This window comes from Physeter macrocephalus, chromosome 4 (assembly GCF_002837175.3).
Source record: "Physeter macrocephalus isolate SW-GA chromosome 4, ASM283717v5, whole genome shotgun sequence".
Classification (NCBI taxonomy): Eukaryota; Metazoa; Chordata; class Mammalia; order Artiodactyla; family Physeteridae; genus Physeter; species Physeter macrocephalus.
The window spans coordinates 126,854,705-126,875,164 of record NC_041217.1 but is presented as its reverse complement, the minus strand read 5'-3'; the positions used below and the strand labels follow the sequence as shown (position 1 = coordinate 126,875,164).

General features: G+C 40.6%; 2 protein-coding genes across 3 annotated transcripts in view; one reads left to right on the top strand and one right to left on the bottom strand.

Annotated features, from left to right (window-relative positions):
- DNAI4 (dynein axonemal intermediate chain 4) overlaps nt 1-11,445 on the bottom strand; it is a 100,950-nt gene extending 89,505 nt beyond the window's left edge. Inside the window, 3 exon segments of the mRNA XM_024119870.1 lie at nt 160-334; nt 11,277-11,388; nt 11,391-11,445. Of these exon segments, the coding sequence (XP_023975638.1) occupies nt 160-334; nt 11,277-11,388; nt 11,391-11,445 (342 nt within the window).
- MIER1 (MIER1 transcriptional regulator) overlaps nt 11,428-20,460 on the top strand; it is a 74,791-nt gene continuing 65,758 nt past the window's right edge. The window contains exons 1-3 of one of the 2 annotated variants that reach the window (XM_024119588.3): nt 11,428-11,710; nt 12,788-12,888; nt 15,639-15,712. In XM_024119588.3, the coding sequence (XP_023975356.2) occupies nt 11,428-11,710; nt 12,788-12,888; nt 15,639-15,712 (458 nt within the window). Of the gene's footprint in view, nt 11,711-12,787; nt 12,889-15,638; nt 15,713-16,997; nt 17,177-20,460 lie in introns of those variants that run through there. The other variant, XM_007109068.4, reaches the window with a different exon arrangement.

Genomic DNA, 20,460 nt, shown 5'->3' with positions numbered 1-20,460 from the left:
AGTGGTTTAGAACTGAACCTGCAATATCTCTGAGATATGCCTGTATTAGAAGTTATTGTTTCAAAGCAGCATACTTTCTACCTTTAACATTTCAATCAAGTTCTTCCCAGTGTCATTTTCAAAAACACTCAGAATTCTAAAGAATATTACCCGCATGACTGTCTTTGTGGAGGAAATATTCATTTTTTCTACTGTTTTTGGGTCAGGTAGAATCACCATGGTTTTTGACACAGCCATTCTGCTTTGGTTTGCACTAATATATCCTCCTTTCATTTGCGTTCCTTTTGCTGGGCCAGTAAAGCTAATAGACCTCTTCGGCTGTGCGCCAGTGTTTCTATATCAGGAAAAGAAAACATAACACTGAGGATCCAGGATTGAAGAAAAATTAGCCAACGATAAAAAAGTAGATTTTCATTTAGAAACATGGAAACAATCTAAACATATAAACAAGAAAAAAATAGTAGCCACTTGAGAGCTCATTATGTGTAAGCATAGTTCTAGAATGTTTACAAGCACTGTGTCACTTTTTCCCCACAATAATTCTAAGAGGTTGCTATAACATTATTTTATATAAAGTCACAGAGGCTTAGAGGGAAACATTCCTACTAGAGTTGAAATTTGAACCCAGGCAGTCAGATCAAAAGTCTACACTTATTCTTTGGGTCTCAGTTTCCTTATCTGTAAGATGGGGATAAAGATAGTACCTAATTCATTGGTTATTATGAGGATTAAATGTAGTAATTTCTATATTATGGTTAGGAAATGCCTGACACATAGTAAGCAGAAATGAGTGTAGAGTGCAGTTATGTAGACAGATTGAAGAATGAGTAATAAAACCCGGGAAAGAATATCATGTTCCTGCCTGAACGATTACATAATAATTTTTAATAAGAGAAATTATAATCAAAATATTTGTATCCAGGAGAAGAAATATGATTTCACTTTTGGCTCAATTCTCTAAATTCCTTAAGACAAAAACCTAATCATTCTTTCATTCTAGTACTCTGATTGTACTGCAGACTTCTATAAAACAAGAATGATCACCCCTTACATTATAAAAGGGCACTGTGTTTCCAAAGAAAACATTTTAAACAATACTTTTACTTTCCTACTCATAAAAGATCAGACAAGAATAAAATACTTTAAAATGACAACAATCTACTTTACATATTTTATTTTTCTTCATGGCATTTAGTACTACTTGACACTTTGTTTGTTGTCTACTCCTCTACTAGAATGTAAGCATCTTTAGGGCAAGAACTTTGTCTTGTTCATTGCTGTATAGCTAGCACACAGGACAGTACCCAGTATATTGTGGGCACTATTAGTATTTTTTAAATAAATGACTAAATGAATTCCATTCATACTATTTCAAATTTACATTCTTTTAAAGTATCATACCCTATCCTCCCTCCTTCAGTCTGTAAATGACTTTAACTCCAACATTTCCAAGAAAACCAAATTAATCAATGAGGTAAGAATTCCTTAAATTTCTCTGCCTTCATTATATTCTTCTTTCATATCCCACAAACTCATCTAATCCATCCTTATTTCTTTCCTCCTCTTTCAGTTCAAAAGTTGCTCTTATCTTATCTAAGGCTAACCTTTCTACCTGTGCTCTGAAACCTGTCTGTTACTACTTTTCTCAGGGACTCTTTTCCTTTTTTAAAAAAAAATTTTTTGGCCACGCCGTGTAGCTTGTGGGCTCTTAGTTCCCCAACCAAGGATCGAACCCAGGCCCTCCGCAGTGAAAGCACCAAGCCCTAACCACTGGACTGCCAGGGAATTCCCATCTCAGGGACTCTTCCATCAATAATTCTTGGTCTCCTATATCTTGTTTCCAATCTTTTTCCCTTCAGCATATAATTGTACTCCAGTCATCTCTTCAACTTAAAAATCCTTCCTTTAACTATTACTAGTCTTCCACTATTACTGTATCTCTCCTTCACTTTTGAAAATATTAGTCAAGGGGCTTCCCTGGTGGTGCAGTGGTTGAGAGTCCGCCTGCCGGTGCAGGGGACGCGGGTTCGTGCCCCGGTCCGGGAGGAAGTCGGATCGTGCCATGTCGTTCCTTAGGAAGACATCAGTCATTTTCCAGTGTATTAAAAAAGCAATACAAAAATCAGATATGGAAAATTTACCCAAAAAGTAACTAGAAGTACATTTCTTTTAAGATCTTAAGTTCTGCCCCATATTAGCAAAAAGATTCCAGCAACATATTTTTAAAAAGTCATTATGATCAAGAGGGATTTATCACCATAAAGCAGATTTTTTTAAAGTAGGGGAAAGTTGGAACGAGGAAAGAAATGTCCGTATCGAATATCAAACCACACTCCAGGGCTTCCCTGGTGGTGCAGTGGTTGAGAGTCCGCCTGCCGGTGCAGGGGACGCGGGTTCGTGCCCCGGTCCGGGAGGGTCCCATGTGCCGCGGAGCGGCTGGGCCCGTGGGCCGTGGCCGCTGGGCCTGCGCGTCCGGAGCCTGTGCTCCACAGCGGGAGAGGCCATGGCAGTGAGAGGCCCGCATACCGCAAAAAAAAAAAAAAAAAAAACACACACACACACACAAAAAAATATTAGTCAATAATCCTGTCTACGTCCTTACTCCTCTTATGCTCCATAATTCACTACAATCTAATTCCACCCTCTCCTCTCCTACTGCAGAGGCTACTTTCATTAAAATCACCTAGTCTTGTCCTTCAAATTGTCAGATCCAAAGGACTCTTTCCAGTACTTATCTTTGTAACATCTGACGACAGTTGACCATTCCCCCTTCTTCTTAAACTTGTTCTCAAATTGGTTTCTGTAACATAACTGTCTCCTATTCTTCACCCTCCTTGGGACCTCTAATTACCTGACCCTTCCATTTTCTACCAATTAATCAGTACCTTTTAGGTTTCTCTTCTTTCACTATTTAATCCAGTATCCACAATTCATCAACTAAATCACTCTTTTACCATTACTTTCAACTCTTATCTTCTTTCTCCCTTGAGCTTTGACCTACTATCCCTACAAAATACAGTCCGTCCATTCTATTCTTCCTCTTTACTGTATCAGCTACTTATTCCCACGGTCATACATTTGACCTTGTCCTTGTCAAGGACAAATACCCCTCAAATACTTCATATCCCCTTGCTTTATTTTTCTCCTCAGTACTTCTTACTAACATATCTGTTACTTATTTATCTTATGAATTAGATGTTCCCCACCCAACCCTCCAACCCTGAGAATCTAAGTTCCATGAGACTAGGGACTTTGTGTTATTTTGTTCCCTGCTGTATCCCTAATGCCTACCATAGTACCCAATACACAGTAGCTGCTTAATAAAAAATTGTTGAATGAATTCCCAAATCATTATATCCAATTCAAAACATTCTCTCAACCTTCATACTCAAACGTTTACCAGCCTACTGGGTAGCTCCAGCTAAATGTCTACTAGACATCTCAAACTAAATAGATGCATAATGAAATCATATCACATTTATTCATAAACCAGCTCTATCTCTTTTATTCCCTATAGGGACCAAACAGAAATGAATTAGCAAATGATGTTGCATTTACCAATTAGGTAGTTACTGTGATCTTATGAGAATCATCAATAAACTCTCCCAAATCTTCAGACTATAAGTTTCATGGGACAGAACCATGTTTATCATGTCTACCATGATAGCCCCAACTCTTAGTACTCTGCCTGATAGAGTGGGAAATTAGATCCAGAAAGTACAGACTACTTTTTTTAAAAAATTGAACTAAGTACCTGTAGCCAATTATGTTAGAAATTTATGGTGCACATCTAGCTATGTTAAAAAACAGATGCTTTCAATAGAGCCAAATTAGTGGGCAATAAATAGGATGACTTTCAGGAGATATTCACTTTGAAAGTTTTGCCTGAAAAACAGTCATGATACAAGAGGTTATGTAGCTGTACATTCCTGAGTTTTCTGAAGCAGGGACCTAATCTGTTTTGTTCACTCCTGTGTCTTCAGTATCTAGGGCAGTAGCTGGAAAATATAAGGCATTCAGTTGGTACCTGTAGAATGAACACCATGAACACCTGATGACCACTTCTATGAAAAAAGAGACTAATGACATTAAAAGCATGCTACACATACATAAATCTCACTATGAAAAAAATAACCACAAGAGGAAAGGAGTGGCTTAAGAAAAAGTATCTGTATTAGCCACTTCTTAGTTTAATGAGATGAAGGTAAAAATTTCAATCTAAACCCAATCAATTACTTTCATTTATCCAACTGTTATTCATAAAACACTTACTGTACATAAGGCTACATGCTGGCAGAGATACAATATGAATCAGATATGGGCTCTAAGGAGCTGACAGTCTAATAAGAGATAAAACATATATATGATTACAATGCAAGTACAAAATTGTATTTGTCTCAAGACTTACACATAAGATGAAATGAAAGTTGTGGTAAAGATTACCTTGGGTAAGAGGAGTGAGCAGAGAAATCATGAAGATGGCATTTGAGTTAGGCTTGAATGTAGGTCAAATTCAAAAGAAGTACATGGGGTGCGAATGTATATGTGTGCTTGTGTCTGATGCACATGCAGGTGAGGAGGGATGAGGACAGGACAGGAAATGCACCCTGAGCAAAGATCATTGTGAACGATGACAGTGGGAAAGCATGTGGTATATACAGGGTATCTTAAATGATTCAATTAGATGTGTGAAGGAAAACAAAGTTAAGCTTTGAAAAAATAAAATGGCCAGGCTAAGTCTCTATAATTTACTACACAGCATGAGAGTGCCTTTGAAGGATTCTGAGCATAAGAGTTAACTGCTCAAAACTATGCTTCAGAAAAATTTAGCTATATTCAGAACACACTAGAAGCAAGAAGACCATTAGTTAAGATGCTATGGAAATAGGCCAGATGAGAAGTAATCAAGGCTTAACCTGGGGTGGCAAATGTAGAAATAAAACAAATGCTAAATACAGCATGTATTAAACATATCTTTTTATTTTCCGTATTTTGATGTTTTGACATCTAGGAACTGGCTAATCCTGGAGGGACTGCCCCTCCCAGGGCTAATCAATTCTTATACATAGTAAGGGACTTGCCTACAAGCAAACCTTTTATATGCAAACCAACCAATCCAGAGTCCATACCCTCAACCATCTCCTTCATCAGGCTCTCAAAGAGATCTCACTCTCTGGGTCACTATCCACTTGCCCTAATCACTGTAGGGACAGGAACCAGACAACTAGGGATAGTCCCTATGCACAGAGCCTTTTGAAATTATTCAAACAAGCTATTCCTACACCTGCTTATTCTGCTTTGTCCATTTCTCCCCATGGGAACCACAATAAAGCTTCTTGCCCATGTTTTCCCCTTGCTAGTTTTACCTCCTGCCCAGCCCTGGTGCTTCCTCATGTGGCCCCCCTATGTGGTACGGCATGCCACGTCTCCTGATTCTAGGGATCTATGAGTATTTTTTTAAAAAAAACAAAAAACTTCTTCCTTCATGATAGTTATTTCTGTGTCTATGTTTCTTACCATACCTGATTAAAACATACCCCAAGTACCCTTAAAACACAGATACAGAACAGGACTTAGTAATTGATAATAATAATGCCACTTAAAATCTAAACTTCAAAGTACTTCCACTATATTTGTAATTTAATTCTTTTATTTATTTATTTCATTTTTTAAAAAATGGAAGTATAGGGGTTTCCCTGGTGGTGCAATGGTTGCGCGTCCGCCTGCCGATGCAGGGGAACCGGGTTCGCGACCCGGTCTGGGAGGATCCCACATGCCGCGCAGCGGCTGGGCCCATGAGCCATGGCCGCTGAGCCTGCGCGTCCGGAGCCTGTGCTCCGCAACGGGAGAGGCCACGACAGAGGGAGGCCCGCATACCACAAAAAAAAAAAAAAAAAAAAAAAAAGGAAGTATAATTGATCTACAGTTCCAGGTGCACAATATTGTGATTCAATATTTCCATACATTACAAAACGATCACCACCGTAATTCAATTTTTATAATAACTTACGAGATATTTAATTGCCATGTTTTACAAATGAGAAACTTAAAACTCAAAGAGGTTAATTTAAATGCCCAAACTCATCCAATAACTCACAGACTATGTGTTCTTGAGGAAGTTTCTTAATGTTTCTTTCCTCATATGTAGATTAAGGTTAATAATAGTATCTGCCTCATAGAGTTAAGGTGATGATTAAATTAGTCATTATTTCCAAAGCACAATAAGTTGTTAAATTGTAGACATATTCAAGTTTAGATATTATGAGCGATATTCTGTTTGGTAGCAGTTGAAAATCAAGAGGAAAGTGAATTTCAGGGAAAAAAAGTGAGAACTGGAGATACATATTTGAGAATCATTCATGGAGATGATAATAAATGAACTGAGTCCCAAAATAAAAACCTAAAGATACAAAGAGAAGGTAATAGGGCCAAGGAGAGAAACTGGAGGTAGAAAGAAAGTAAAACCAGAAAAAAGGCATCTTCGCCAGTAGTAAGTGAACCAGTTCAGGGTTAGTTCAGGGTTAAGGAGGGGAAGGTTGATATTGTCAAATGCTGCAGAGAGGTAAAAAGAAAGCCCATTGAATTTGGTGACTTTTGAAACCTTTAGGTTACTCATTATTGACCTCTAAGTAATTTTCGTATAGAAATGGAGACAACAGATTGCAAGGGTTAAAGAGTAAACACAGATACTTCTGGTTTCTGGTCTGACATGTAAAGGCCATGAAAGACATCAATCCTATACTCACAAGAAAAAGGCTGAGCAAACTGAAAATCAATGGGTCTTCTTAGGTCCATCAGAGAATTGAGGTTACAGGCAAACCCTCATACTGAAAGATTGAGATGCAGGAATAACAGAATCACAACTTACTGGGAGCAGAAACTGCCACTAGAGCCAACAAGTGGTAGGAAAACCTAAAGGGTAATTGCCTAATTTCTGGAAACTGAGTGTAGACTAATTCAAAAGAGAAAAAACTGCTGGGGGCCCAGCCTTAGGGAGCCCCCCACCACTTTTATGGAGTTTTACCTTTATGCACACTCCACCAGGCTCTCAGGATGAAGATCACAGGAAAAACTCCCTGATAGTTCCAGCAGGCGGATGGGAAGTAACCATTTTGAAATATACCTGGAATGTTCAGTTATCCTTAACAAAGGCCTGCCCTCAAGGAAAACCATTTTACCAGAGCCTAATCAATGTGGGGGGAGGGAAATAACCTACTCGAAGTCCATCTAACCTTCTTGTTCCACCTAAAGAGAAAAATTCTGAGAAATACTTATGAAGGTCACAGCCCAGGGACAAAGGCCCACTAAAAGATTAAGACATGGGGCTTCCCTGGTGCTGCAGTGGTTAGGAGTCCACCTGCTAATGCAGGGGACACGGGTTCGAGACCTGGTCCGGGAGGATTCCACATGCCGCGGAGCAACTGGGCCCGTGCGCCACAACTACTGAAGCCCATATACCTAGAGCCTGTGTTCCGCAGCAGGGGAGGCCACTGCAGTGAGAGGCCCGCACACCGCAACAAGTGGCCCCTGCTCACCACAGCTGGAGAGAGCCCGCGCACAGCAACGAAGACCCAACAGCCAAAAATAAATAAATAAATGGAATAAATTTATTTTTAAAAAAAGATTAAGACCTAATCATAGGATTATGGCACACTCCCCTCCCCCTTACCCCCTCCCTCGCATATCTTACCACCACATCAACAGGGCTCCTGTATAACAGGGAATTACAATGGGAAGAACTGTAAGGCTCAGACTCTAAGAAGGAGTCTCTAGGGGAACCTAAAAAACCAGAGGAGACAAAAAGCAGGACACTAGAGGAAACTGAAGTCTTGGAAACCTATAGCTACAGCAAACAGCCTAATTCCTAGACAGACAAACATAAATCCTCACACTAAGGGCTTACTTACCTCAGTTCATATTACCTGATGCAACATGTTCAGCTTTCAACAAAATACATGGCATACCAAAGGGCAAAAAACAGTCTGAAGAAACAAAGCAAGGATTAGAGCCAGAATAAGATATGGCAGAGATTTTGGAATTATCAAGACTGGTAATTTAAAATAACTACGATTTTTTATTTTTTTTTCCGGTACGCGGGCCTCTCACTGTTGGGGCCTCTCCCTTTTTGGAGCACAGGCTCGGGACGCGCAGGCACAGTGGCCATGGCTCACGGGCCCAGCCGCTCCGCGGCATGTGGGATCTTCCTGGACCGGGGCACGAACCCGTGTCCCCTGTATCGGCAGGCGGACTCTCAACCACTGCGCCACCAGGGAAGCCCCAATAATTATGATTAATATGATAAGGATCCTAATGGAAAAAGTAACATGCAAGAACAGATGAAAACTCCCCCCACCTCCCAAATCAAAAGGAAATGAATGAACACGTAAGGAAGAACACAGAAACTGGGCAAAGAAGTGAGATAAAAGCAGTAAAGAAAACACTAGTGGTTTTTACCGCAATGGAAGATTGTCCAATACAGCCAACCCCAAAATTATGATTTTTTGACTTTACAGGGGTGTGAATGTGATATGCATTCGGTAGAAACTGTACTTTGAATTTTTATCTTTTCCTGGTCTAATGATATGCTATAAAATGATACTCTTGTGATGCTGGCAGTGAGCCATAGCTCCCAGTCAGCCGTGCAATCATGAGGGTAAACAACCAATACATTTACAACCATTCTGTACCCATACAATCATTGCTTTTAACTTTCAGTACAGTATTCAATAAATTACATGAGCTATTCAACACTTTACTATAAAACAGACTTCACGTTAGATGATTTTGTCATCTAACATGACAAAATTTTGTAGGCTAATGTAAGTGTTCTGAGCATGTTTAAGGTAGGCTATGCTCAGTATGATGTTTGGTAGGCTAGGTGTAATAAGTGCATTTTCTACTGAATGATACTTTCAACCTATATGGGTTTATTGGGACATAACCTCATTGTAAGTTGAGGAAGATCTGTATTGCCAAGCCAATAGGAAAGACCCAATATAGGAAAAATTGGAGTGAGAAAGTGAAAAATTGATAAATACATGTTTCATGATATTCTTTCCAAGATCAGGATTAAGTCTTAAACTGAGAAAGATGAGAAATATTAGGTCAAACCAATGGTTGTAAACTTTAGTGTGTATGAAATTGTTTTAATTAGATAATATGGCTACCTCAAAAAGTGAAGGTTATATTAATTTCTATCTCCCACCCCACTCTTTCCTTAATAGGTAATCTCCCATGAATGAGTCATTACTCAAGAAATCCCCAAGGGAATTTTTCTAACACTCTCTCAGGTACTCTGAGAGTTTATGATTTTTTAAAAATTCACATGAAACCAACTTAATTTTAGTTTGAGATTTCCATTCCTACAAGTAAAAACAAAAACCAGACGAGATGAGCAATAACCAATGTTACTCAAATACATATTCACTCATTTTTTTGCTGCCAGCAAATATTGTCTTCTTCATTCTAAGCAGTAGCAGTGAACAAAACAAAAACCTCTGCCATTATGGAGTACATCATAGCTTGGATGAAGACAGATTAACAAACAAGTATATAATATATCAAACAGAAATAAATTTTATGGAGAATAAAGCAAGTTGAGGAACAGGAAGTACTGAGAAGAGTCGTATTATTTTACGTAGGGTAGTTAGAGAAGGACTCTGATAAGGTGACACGTGAAGAAAATGAGTGTCATGAGATTACTAGCAGGTACAGTACTCCAAAGAACAGCAAATGCCCAGGCCTTGAAGTGGGAAAATATACCTGATATTGTTGTGGAACAATATGGTGTGTAATTAGCCAAGGAGAAGAATCCGAAGTGAGATCCTGTGGGACCCTGTGAGGATGTGAGCTTTTACTGAGTGAAATGGGAGAAATTGGAGGCTTTTGAGAAGAGCCACAGTGATTACTATGTTGAGGGTGAGGGCAAGATCATTTAGATGTTTATTGCAATGTAACAGTGACTTACATTGGAGTGGTAGTCTGGACTTATTTTGCAGGTAGAAATGGTAGAATCTGCTGATGGAGTGGGGTATTGAGAAGTCAAGGGTAACCCAAAGTTTTTTTACTGAGTAACTGGAAAAGTGGAAATTGCCATTTACTGAAATGGGAGACTGCAGAGTTGATTAGAGGGCGAAATAAGTTCAGTTTTAGATACAAATTTTGAGATGCCTATTAACTTTTAAGCACAGCTGCTTGATTTTAAGTCTGTTTTCTTGGGAGAGGTGTTGGCTGGAGAGTTAAACTTGTAAGCCATCAGTAAATAGGTGACTTTTAAAGGCAAAAAATAGTGAAGAGGTTTACTGATCCCATCAACACTCCAATATTTAGATACGGGAGAGATAAAGAGATGCCAGCAAAGTATTTTGAAAAGGAGTAGGCATAAGCCAAGGGGAGAATTAGGGAGGAGTGGTGTCCCAGAAACCAAATGAAGTGATTCAACACTCAAGAAGTGGTAAACTAGATCAAAGCTGCTGATGGGTGAGTTAAGAAACAAACTGAGAAATGGCCACTGTATTTGGCTGGACAGTTATTGCTTACCTTCACAAAAGCTATTTTTTGTGGAGCAATAGGATGGACAATAAACCTGAGTACCATATGCAGGAAAGAGCAGAAGGTTCTCTCCCAAGACCTTTTCAACAAGTTGTCCTAAAGAAAGATTAGCTGATCTGGAAGAGACTGGATAGAAGAGATGCTGAAGGTTTGAGAAGAGAGAACAAAAGTGGTCTGGAAGTGTGGGAGAGTTAATAAATTAGGAAACTTCAGTGTAATTGCTGGACTAAGGGACCATTTGAAGTTGTAAGCGAGACATCTGTAGAGCTGTATGCTTTTCTCCAGCCCCTCGTCCAACTGCTGCAAAACAACAAAGAAAGCTGTAAGCTGGAATGAATTTTAAGGCAGGATGGTATGAGAAGGCAGAAAAAAAACCTCAACTACAGAGCATAGTGATGTTCGGTCTGGTGGCTCACAGAAGCTGAGAGGATTGAACATCTGGGCACAGCTTGGAGGCAACAAGCTGGAGACTGCAGACCGGGAAAAAAACAAACAAACAGGAGTGCTAGGAGGAAGGGTGGTTCTCAAGAAACTAAGTCTTTTCTCGAAGACCAAGCACAGCAGTAGAGGTTTGGAAAAGGCTGTCCTAGGCCAACGAAGGAGACATTGCCGCCTCGGAGATTCGAGGGTTGCCAACTGAACACAGATGCAGTAAGAGCTAAGATCTAAAAGGGATCCCTCCGGGACCCAGGGGAATGGACTAAGGTTTTAGCGCCGGAACTTACACCCCGACGTTCGGCTGCTTGCGGCTGTTTACTGGAGAGATGGGCATGGTGGCGACTGGGTGGGGAGTAGCCGACCACCCCCTTCCCTGGCTGCTTCTGGAGCCCCTGTACCCCAACCCCCGGCGTCAGCGGCTCCGGCTACGGCACGGGAATGTTTGCCGGGCGTCATGGAGACAGTGGAGCCTTGGCTCAACAAGCGGCCGCGCGGTTGGCTGGTGGATGGAAGCCGAGGAGGAGGGCGGAGGCGGAGGGGAGGGCAGAGGGTTGGTGGAGCAAGAGGAAGCCCCGGACGACGACTAGAAGAAGGAGGCGGACGGCCCGGGCCCTAGGCCCCTCCCAGGCTCTGAGTCTCCCGGGCTGCAGGCGGATGGATGGGGCTTCTTCAGGCGGTGGCGGCAGCAGCGGAGGTGGCGGCGGCAGCAGCGGCAGCGGCTGTAAGTGCAGCCTCCATAAACCATCTCTCCTCTCCTAGCTCTGTTTGGGTGGAGGGGCTCCCGAGGTGTCCTCGGTCCCCTTTCTCTCCTTCCCCTCCCCCACTGCAGAGTACCGCCCGGAAGACCCTTAACTTCCGGGGAGGGGCTGAGAGCGCGCCGGGCGCGCTTCCCCTCCCAGAGTGGCGCCGGCCACCCAAGGCGCATGCGCAGCTCCCCATCGCCATCCACCCCCTTCCCAGAGTGGTCTTTTGCTTTAGCGGTGGCGGCGTCCGCGGCGCGCTGGGAGTCCGCTGCGGAGTGAGTTCGCTTCGCCTTGTCCGCTTCCGCCTTTCTCCAGTCGGCCCCGGAACGCGGTCGGGGTGGGGTCAAGCTGACCGCCCCGCTGTGGCTCCGCCTCTTTCCCGCAATATCTCCGGGTTCTGTCTCAGCCCGGGAAGGCTCCTGCTCCCACTGCAACCGCCTGTGGTGAGCAGGGTCCTGGGTAAACCGGCCCTTTTCGGAGGGAGTGAGGGAGGGAAGAGAGGCTCGAAGAGGGTATTGTTGTGAGGGAATGAGGTCTTCCCAGCCCTTGGGAGGATCCCTGGGGCCAGATGCCTCCCCAGCTTTTGAATGGCCTTGTTCTTTCAGCTTTTGGTGGAAAGATCTCTGGCCTGGAGACCATCTCTAGTCCTCGTTAGCTGTGTGACCTTGGGCGAGTCATTACCTCTCTCTGGGGCCCCAGTCATACCTAAAGCTTCTTCCAACGCTAAAACTCTTAATTTTGCAGAAAAGCTTATGCAGTTCCAAGATTGGCCCGTCTACTGAGGCCGCTTAGACAAGATGACCCGGACTTGAGTGAACCTTTCTTCAATCATGGGTGGAATGAGGCGACCTATTTATTGGATCGCTTTTATTCCTTCATCATCAGTTACAAATTGCATGACTCAAGACTCATTAATGTTTTTCTAAAATTGTCATGGGATTCCTGTCCTAATTCCTGGCCGTCTTTTTAAAAATTACAGACAGGGCGAATGGTGAGCTTGTACTATCATCGTCTCTAGTCTCGTTACTACTGAGGCTCTCTTTCCTTTGATCCAGATGGTGTGGTGGCTCGATTCTCCCAGTGCCTGGCTGAGTTTCGGACGTGGTTAAGAACCAACTGGTTGAGGTTCAATGCAGACAAGACGGATGTGATGCTGGTAGGCAGGGGCACACTTGGAGATTAAGGGAGGGAAAGTCCACACTCCCTCAAGTAATACAAATGTTATATTACTCTTCCAGTGTTTGAGAACTGCTGATGGGCCAATAATTTCCAGAGTTTGGGTGAGATAAAAATAACATGTCAACAATACAAAAACTGTCAAAATATCAGTTTGTGATAATCTGATAAAATGGAGCCACTGGATAAAACTCTTTATGTAAAAATGTGAAAAGAAAAACCAGAACTGTTCTTTGAGGAACCAAAAGGCTATATAGGTGTTTTGGGGTGGCGTTAATAATAAAAGTCAAACTAACAAAAAGATGATGCTGATTGTCATAGATGTGGGGCTTCCAAATGTAATGCATTACTGCTTTGTAACCTACATTTTGCCTGCTAGAGTGAAGATAAAACTCAATTTATCTAAAATGTACATTTTAAAAATAGGTGAAGTTTTTTGACATTTAGCTAACTTCAACCAAATTAGTATAGTTATCCATAAATTTTCACCTGCACATCATGTGTAGGCTGTCACTTTTAAATAAAAATTTAAGGAAATAGTTAACACAATAATCTCAAACGGGACTCATGGACTCTGAAAATTGTTAGATACAGAATTTGGTTTTAGGGTTTTGAATGTGCTGTTTTAATCTATTTCATTCAAACAGCCCCAGAGTCTGAATTGTTTTCTTGGTGCATTTTGAGAGGTACCTTTTTGAAGTGCATAACATGTTTATATTGTATACATTATATTTGAATCAGGTATTGGTCCTGAATAAAAGGTTATATTTCTTAGGTATGTGTAAATTGCCAGGTTTACTTATTGGTTAGTTTGGGGTACTGGCTGAAGAAAAATTGAGACCTTAAAATGCTTTTGTTAATAGCCAAATAACTTCGAGGGGTTCGTGTGTGTGTGTGTGTGTGTGTGTGTGTGTGTGTATGTATGTTTGTGTATTGCAGCCTCTATAAAATTGTTTAAAACTTTTTAATGGAGTATGCAGTAAATTGCTTAAAAATAATTTCCCAATATAACAGCAGTTTTGAGTAGCTCATGTGGTAAAAGTTAATGTTAGTTTGCCTGAAAATAAGGAAGCCTTTAGGTGGGGAATGGGAGCTAAAGAGGCATTTATTCAGGCTTTGTATAGTGATTTTTTTGTTTTGGGACATTAGCCACAAACCTCACATATAATTGGAATTAACCACACCTTTTAGCTTAACTGTAAACGTTTTACTACACAATTCTAACAGCTACCATTTTTGATACCACAAAATAAAGATTATAAACCGTAATAATTTTAAACAGCTCATAGGCAACGGTGAATTTTCTCATGCTTTCAACTCTGTAATGTCCCGTTTTCAGCTCCTCTGGTATCAATAGGCTTTAAAGATTTATTTTTTGTTAACCCAAGTATAAATATTGAGTGTTTGAATACAAAGAAGACATCTGTTGAATTAATCCAAAGTGCTGAAGAACTCAGGGTAATGGGTGGAAATAACAAGGAGGTAGATTCTGGTTTGTTAAAAAGAAGAATGTTCCAAACATTAGAGGTTTTTTTTGAAAAGAGCAGCCTTTTCATGAGACAGTGAGTCATTGGAGGTGTTTAAGCTTAGGCAGAAAAGCCTGGTGGGGAAACAGAATGAGGAATTCCTACCTAGACAGTGTAGAAATTGACTAAGGACCTCTAAGATCCCATCCAACATTAAGATTCTATGGCTAATGAATAGTTAATTTTTACATATTTGATACTGAAGAGGTAAGCAAGCGTTTTGAGAATTTGCTTTCCTTAAGATGGCTTCTTAAAATTTTTAAAGTATAGCACTAGAATAAAATGGGGAGTAAAACTATACTGAATTCAATAATAATGTTACCAATGACTTACAATATTGGAGCTGTTTCTTTTTACCTTTAGAATATCTGAACCTAAAAATAAAAATCATGTAACCCACATTTACAAAAAAAGGAAGGAGAAAAATGTAGAGGGAATCTTTCCCCTAAACGATAATGCCACATAAAAATAGTAAAATTGATAACACAATATTAATAAACCTAAAAGTCATTTATCAGTAAGATGGATATCTATTCAAATACGTCCCAGACCTCGATATTCCTGACAATTTCAGAATTTATTCAGTTGCTTATTTATTCAGTAGCTTAAGGGACCGTGATCCCCAGCTCTTTATCACAATTGGGATTCTTGTTGATGAATTAACTGAAGAATCAAAGATTTAACAGGCTTAAGCAAGTTATTCCTGTACCTTGCATTTTGACAATACTTTTTAATTTTCCTTTTGATAACAAGCTAAATTTCATATATTAGCTTTAGTATTTAAATGGATAATTCTCCTTCTACTGGTGGTTTTATAAAGCCTGAGTTTCTACCTCTAGGCCCCTTATTTTTCTTATCTTTACCCACCTCAGGTCTATGCACATACATTGTTCTTTGCCTTCACAGCTGTTTCCATCAAGCATCTCAAAGTGAAAAGTGTTTGAATATGAACTGGCTTATACAAAAGTCATTTCTATTTCGAGTCCAAAGGACTAAGGTAATTCAACAGGGTAACTCTTAGAAACTGTATACCTATGCTAAAATATTTATTCGCTCAAGGAATCCTGAAAAACACTTTTATATAAGTATTCTAAAAAAATAAAATGAAAATACTGTACAGTACAGTTAATGGTAAAAATTGTTTGTAGATTTGGGAACCTTAAAGTTTTCCTTTCTCTTCTTTCCCTTGCTTTTCTTTCAGTAGAAAATGTGCATCAGATGTTTATGTTTAATTGGTTTACAGACTGTCTGTGGACTCTTTTCCTGTCATATTACCAGGTAATGTCCTTACTTAGCAGCTACTTCATATACCTATAAATGCACAAAATATTCATGCACAAATTATTATTGGACATAAGAATTTCAAGTTAATGTTGAATCTTTGGAAATAAGAAGCTACTTAATAGAGTCTAGAATTTTAAGGGAATACAAATAACTTAAAACAGCCTTCCCCATATTCCTTGTAAGTTAAGTATTAGTTTAAAGAAAAATTGTATACGTGCACATTTATGCAATATATTGTAGTGCTGGCATCACATTATTTGGAGGGAATGAATGAGTTTCATATATGACTTGTTGATTTTGGTAGTCATTTTTGAAATTGCAATAAGAAGAACCCTTGAACATTTGGGGGAAAAACGGTTCTTTATGAAATAAGACTTTCTAACTTCTGGTTTGGTAAAATGTGTTAGTGCACGTTCTAATATCACGTTTGCATTACCCAGCATCTGCCTTTGCATTACCCAGTATCTGCCTTAGTAATGGAGGTGAAACATGTTTGTTATTTTGCAATCATTGGCTCTGGCAGTCATCAGAATTGTCACCAAAGCCACTTGGCAGTTCTAGGCCAATACATTAAAATAAACTTTTAAATTGCAGGCGTTTCAGGCGTTGCACATAAGCAAGTTCTCCATCTATGCAGTCGAGTCGGAGATTATTTATATCTATTAAAGAGCAGCTTTTCAATATTTCACATTTAAAAATTTTCTCTATTTGTGCAGAATTCAGCCGTTGCACAATTATGTTGCTACTGGCATTGCAGAAGGTGTGTGAGGAAAAGCAAATGATATATGAGGATAGCAGTCTACCTAGCACAGTCCCTTTTCTTAATCTCTGCTGTGACCTCTAAGATTTTGGTACATGGGATTTTACAATTCCTGTAGGGAAAGAACGAGAGAAATATCTGTCAAGGGATAACCGCTTTCAAAGCGCACTAGTTGCAGCTGTTGCATCACAACAACATCCGTTTTCTAACAAATGCACTTCAAAAAAGGCCTACGTGTGAAATGTATCTTTTCCCCTGCGATATTAATGCAGGACGCGGCTAGTTTGGCTAGTTTCCTCGACCTCTCTGGTCCCTGGAGCCCTCTCCCGGGGGCTGGAGTCGCGGATCCTCTAGGGCAGGCGCCGGGCACTAAGATGCCCGCCTCCCCCCACACCCACCTTGGCTCCGCCTCCTCCGCGCTCCTCCGGGGGAGGGCTGCCTCGGGGGCGCGCGCGCGCTCCGGCCTTTTCCCTCCAGTCCAGCTCAGCCCGGGCGCCGCGAGGGGGCGGAGTGGGGTGTGGTGGGCGCGCTCGGGCGGCTCCTGCGCGTTCCCGCCGAGGCAGCGGCGGCGGGAGCGGCAGAGACGGTGGCGGCGGCGGCTGGAGTCCCGTTGCCGAGTCTTACATCCGGGTTCTGGCCGTGACCCAGCTGCGGCCGCCGCGGAGATGTGACCCGTCAGTACGGCAAATATGGCGGAGGTAAGGGAGTGAGCTCCCCCTCCCCGTCCCGGAGCCGGGCGCCCCCAGGTCCGGGCCGGGGAGGAGTGGAGTGGGCCTGGCTAGGGGAGGCCCAGCCCTGCTGGCGCCACTGCCCACCTGTTGTCCGGAACAGGCCGCGCTCTGGGCGGGAGCTTTCCGTGGAACTTAGTTGGGATGGGTCCGGGGGTAGGAGGAAGCGGAGGCGTAGTTGGACTTCGGGGGCACTTTGAAGGGTCGAGGGCTGCGTAGCTGTGCGTACGGAGAGGGGCGAGGGGGAGGGGGCGCCCGCGGGGCTGGGGTGCCTGTGGCGCAACTTCGCCGGCCGGTGCTAGGGGCCAAGAGAGGAGCTGCTGCTTCCTCTTCTTGCGAAGTTTCTTCCTTCCCTAACCGAGATGCTGTTGCGCCCTTCCGCGTCACCCCAGTCGGTGTGCTACTGACATTCTGCCTGTGTTGGGGAAAACGGGCTTTGATTAACTATGTAATTTTCTTGATGGTGACCAGATGAGCGTGGAGAAATAAACCTGGTCTTTCGCAATCCATCCCTCTAGGTTGGGGGAGTCTCCCCATTTCTTCAAACATTCCCCCTTCCCCCCACCGGAGAACCTCTTTTTCTCTCTTTACATTTCACAAGAGTTGCTTTCTCCCTTTCTTACCCCCCATCACTTTCCAGGCATTTACCCCCCTTGCAAATCTAGGCTGTCTATTCTTGTTTTCTTTCTCTTCCAGTTTTTTTTTCCCCCTTAGGGAAGATTTTTATATTTTTCCCCCGTTTGCTCTCTTTCTAGTAAACGAGTTGCCAAAGCCCCCTTTCTGTGGTGGCGATTGTTTACATTTTTGGGCCTCAGATCCGTGGACAAACAACCTCTGTTGATTAATTTGAATTTAGTATATGCTACTGGAGATTTAAATTTTTCCCTCTGATTTAAACCTTTAAACATTTGATTTTTTTAAACACGTTTTTTACCCTTACCTTCTGAAGAATTTCGCTATCCTTTACTCTCTGGAGTTCAATAGGTGATATATTTGGACTTTTATGTCTTCTTTGAGTAGAGCCACTCTAAATGTTGATAAAGCCATTTTTTTCATGTGAGAATTACCATTTTCATGGTCTCAGAGGCACCTAAAAACAGATTCAGGAAGTAGGTAATTTTATTTATCATCCAACCCCAATTTTTGTATTCATTATTTGCTAAATGAAGTCAGTGGTGAGTACACTTATCAATGCCATAATTTCTCCTTTTTAAACCTTGGAATGCAGAAACATAGGTTATGGAAAAGAATATTAATTTGGAGGCCTTTTCATGTACCTGTTGAGTGGAGGGAACTAAAGCTTAAACAGTTTTCTGGAGTGGCTCTTAGGGTGCTCCTTCCCCTTTATGGAAACTGACTTTATATTTATGTCTTGGAGTATTTGCTATTAAAAGAGGAAGAGGTTTTACTGTAGCAGGATTGATTGCTGCCAATATTATTTTTAAAAATTCAATATTCTGATTTAAAACTAAATTTAGATCTTAGGATTTATTTCAATTTCTTTTGCTGTTTGTGGTTAAAGAATTGTATTTCAAGAAATTATGAGTTGGAGAAAACATAGTTCTTTGTATTTCACTTAAATGTGACTGGATTTATTTCACTGGGCTGAAAGGTTTTTAGCCTTGATGAGTTTCTTAACTGTTTCTTTCCTTCATGTGTAAGAGGGGAAGGGGTTCTGTGTAGCTGGATTTACATATATTTTGTCAAATAGGCTTCATTGGAGCCCATGAGCATTAGGTAAGCAGCAGTGTGTTGTAATAGGTGATGTGGTTTCTTGCCTCGTGGTGCTGCTCACAATGGTTTGAGCTTTAAGTTCTGTAGTCATATTTTAAAGCAAGATATTACTGAAGGAAAATAGCTTAGTGTATGAAAATACGGTGAAATTTAAAATTTAAAAAACCTTACTCAGAAATTTTAACTGCCTACCACACTGAAAACTTAATATGTAAATAAAAGCATTTTAACATTTTATTTGTTTTAGAAATTAAAGATGGTTGCATTCATGTAAGAGAAGAAAAGCAATATTTTGAGCCACTAATCATTTCCTGTTAGTTTCAAGTGTATGTTTTAGTTTCCTTAAAAATTACATCATTTGGAGAATGGAACTCTCATATTCTGTAGGAACACATGGATAGTTCAGTTTCAGGGAGAAAAAAACCTGAATTTTGTTTCCAGTGCACTTTTTTAGTGACCTGGTATCTTTAAAATTCATCTTTTATATTGTTCCATTACTTGTAGATGGTTTTATTTATAGTGAATTTGGAGGAAGAGTGGAGGAACCTTCATCTCCTACGGAAAATCTAGAACAAAAAAAAATTTTTAGAATGATTTTAGAGACTGGTCATTTTAAAAATAGGTAAGGAGAAATGCTTGGTTTATATTACAGAATGCTTTTACTTTTATGTGAACTCTCAGGAGATTCATTCTTTTTTTTTTGAGATTCATTCTTTATGCTGCCAATACAAAGCATGTGGTAAAATAATTCAAATGCCGTGCTCTTGCACTTTTGGTTAAATAGATCTGAGGATTGACACTAACTGATAAAATAACAGTAAGTGCAAAGTGACAGTATGCGTTTATTTGATAAATCTAAGGGGAAAACAGGTTACTGAAGAAATAAGTCTCCAGAGAAAAATGTAGGTATTATGCTTCTATACTTTTTTATTGTTGTTTCCTACATAGAATGACCCTGACCTTGTTTCTCCAGAAATATATTTAATTCTTAAATACAATTTGCTTTAGATGTGAATACAAAACGCTAATTTTTCATACTTGATCTAATCATCTTAGTACATAATAGGAAGTATGTGTTTAATGCTTATTAAAATTGTAGTAACATTAAAAACATACCTTATGTATACAGAAGTAATAGCATATGCTCCCTTTCTCAATACTTTTTGGTAATATTTCTCATTGTTTATTATCCCTTAAAATTATTAATCAACCTTCCAAAAGGAGGGTCTCCTAGTCACACTTAAAGGAAGGAAATTACAGGGCAGTGGCAGTTTTACAAAGGCAATGAGAGAGAAAGAATAAGAGGAAGAAATAGGCGATCCTTTGGGTTTTATAAGGAATGTGGTTTACAGACCTTTGGGAATGAACAATTTGTTTTTTATTTCAGAGTTTGTAAACACATAAGGGACTTCCTTTTCAAGGAAAAAAAAGCCACAGCATAGTGCAAGACCTGTCTTTTCACCTAGGCCATATTGTTGTCTCATAAAGAGAAGAAAATTTAATGGATTTGCTATTCTGTA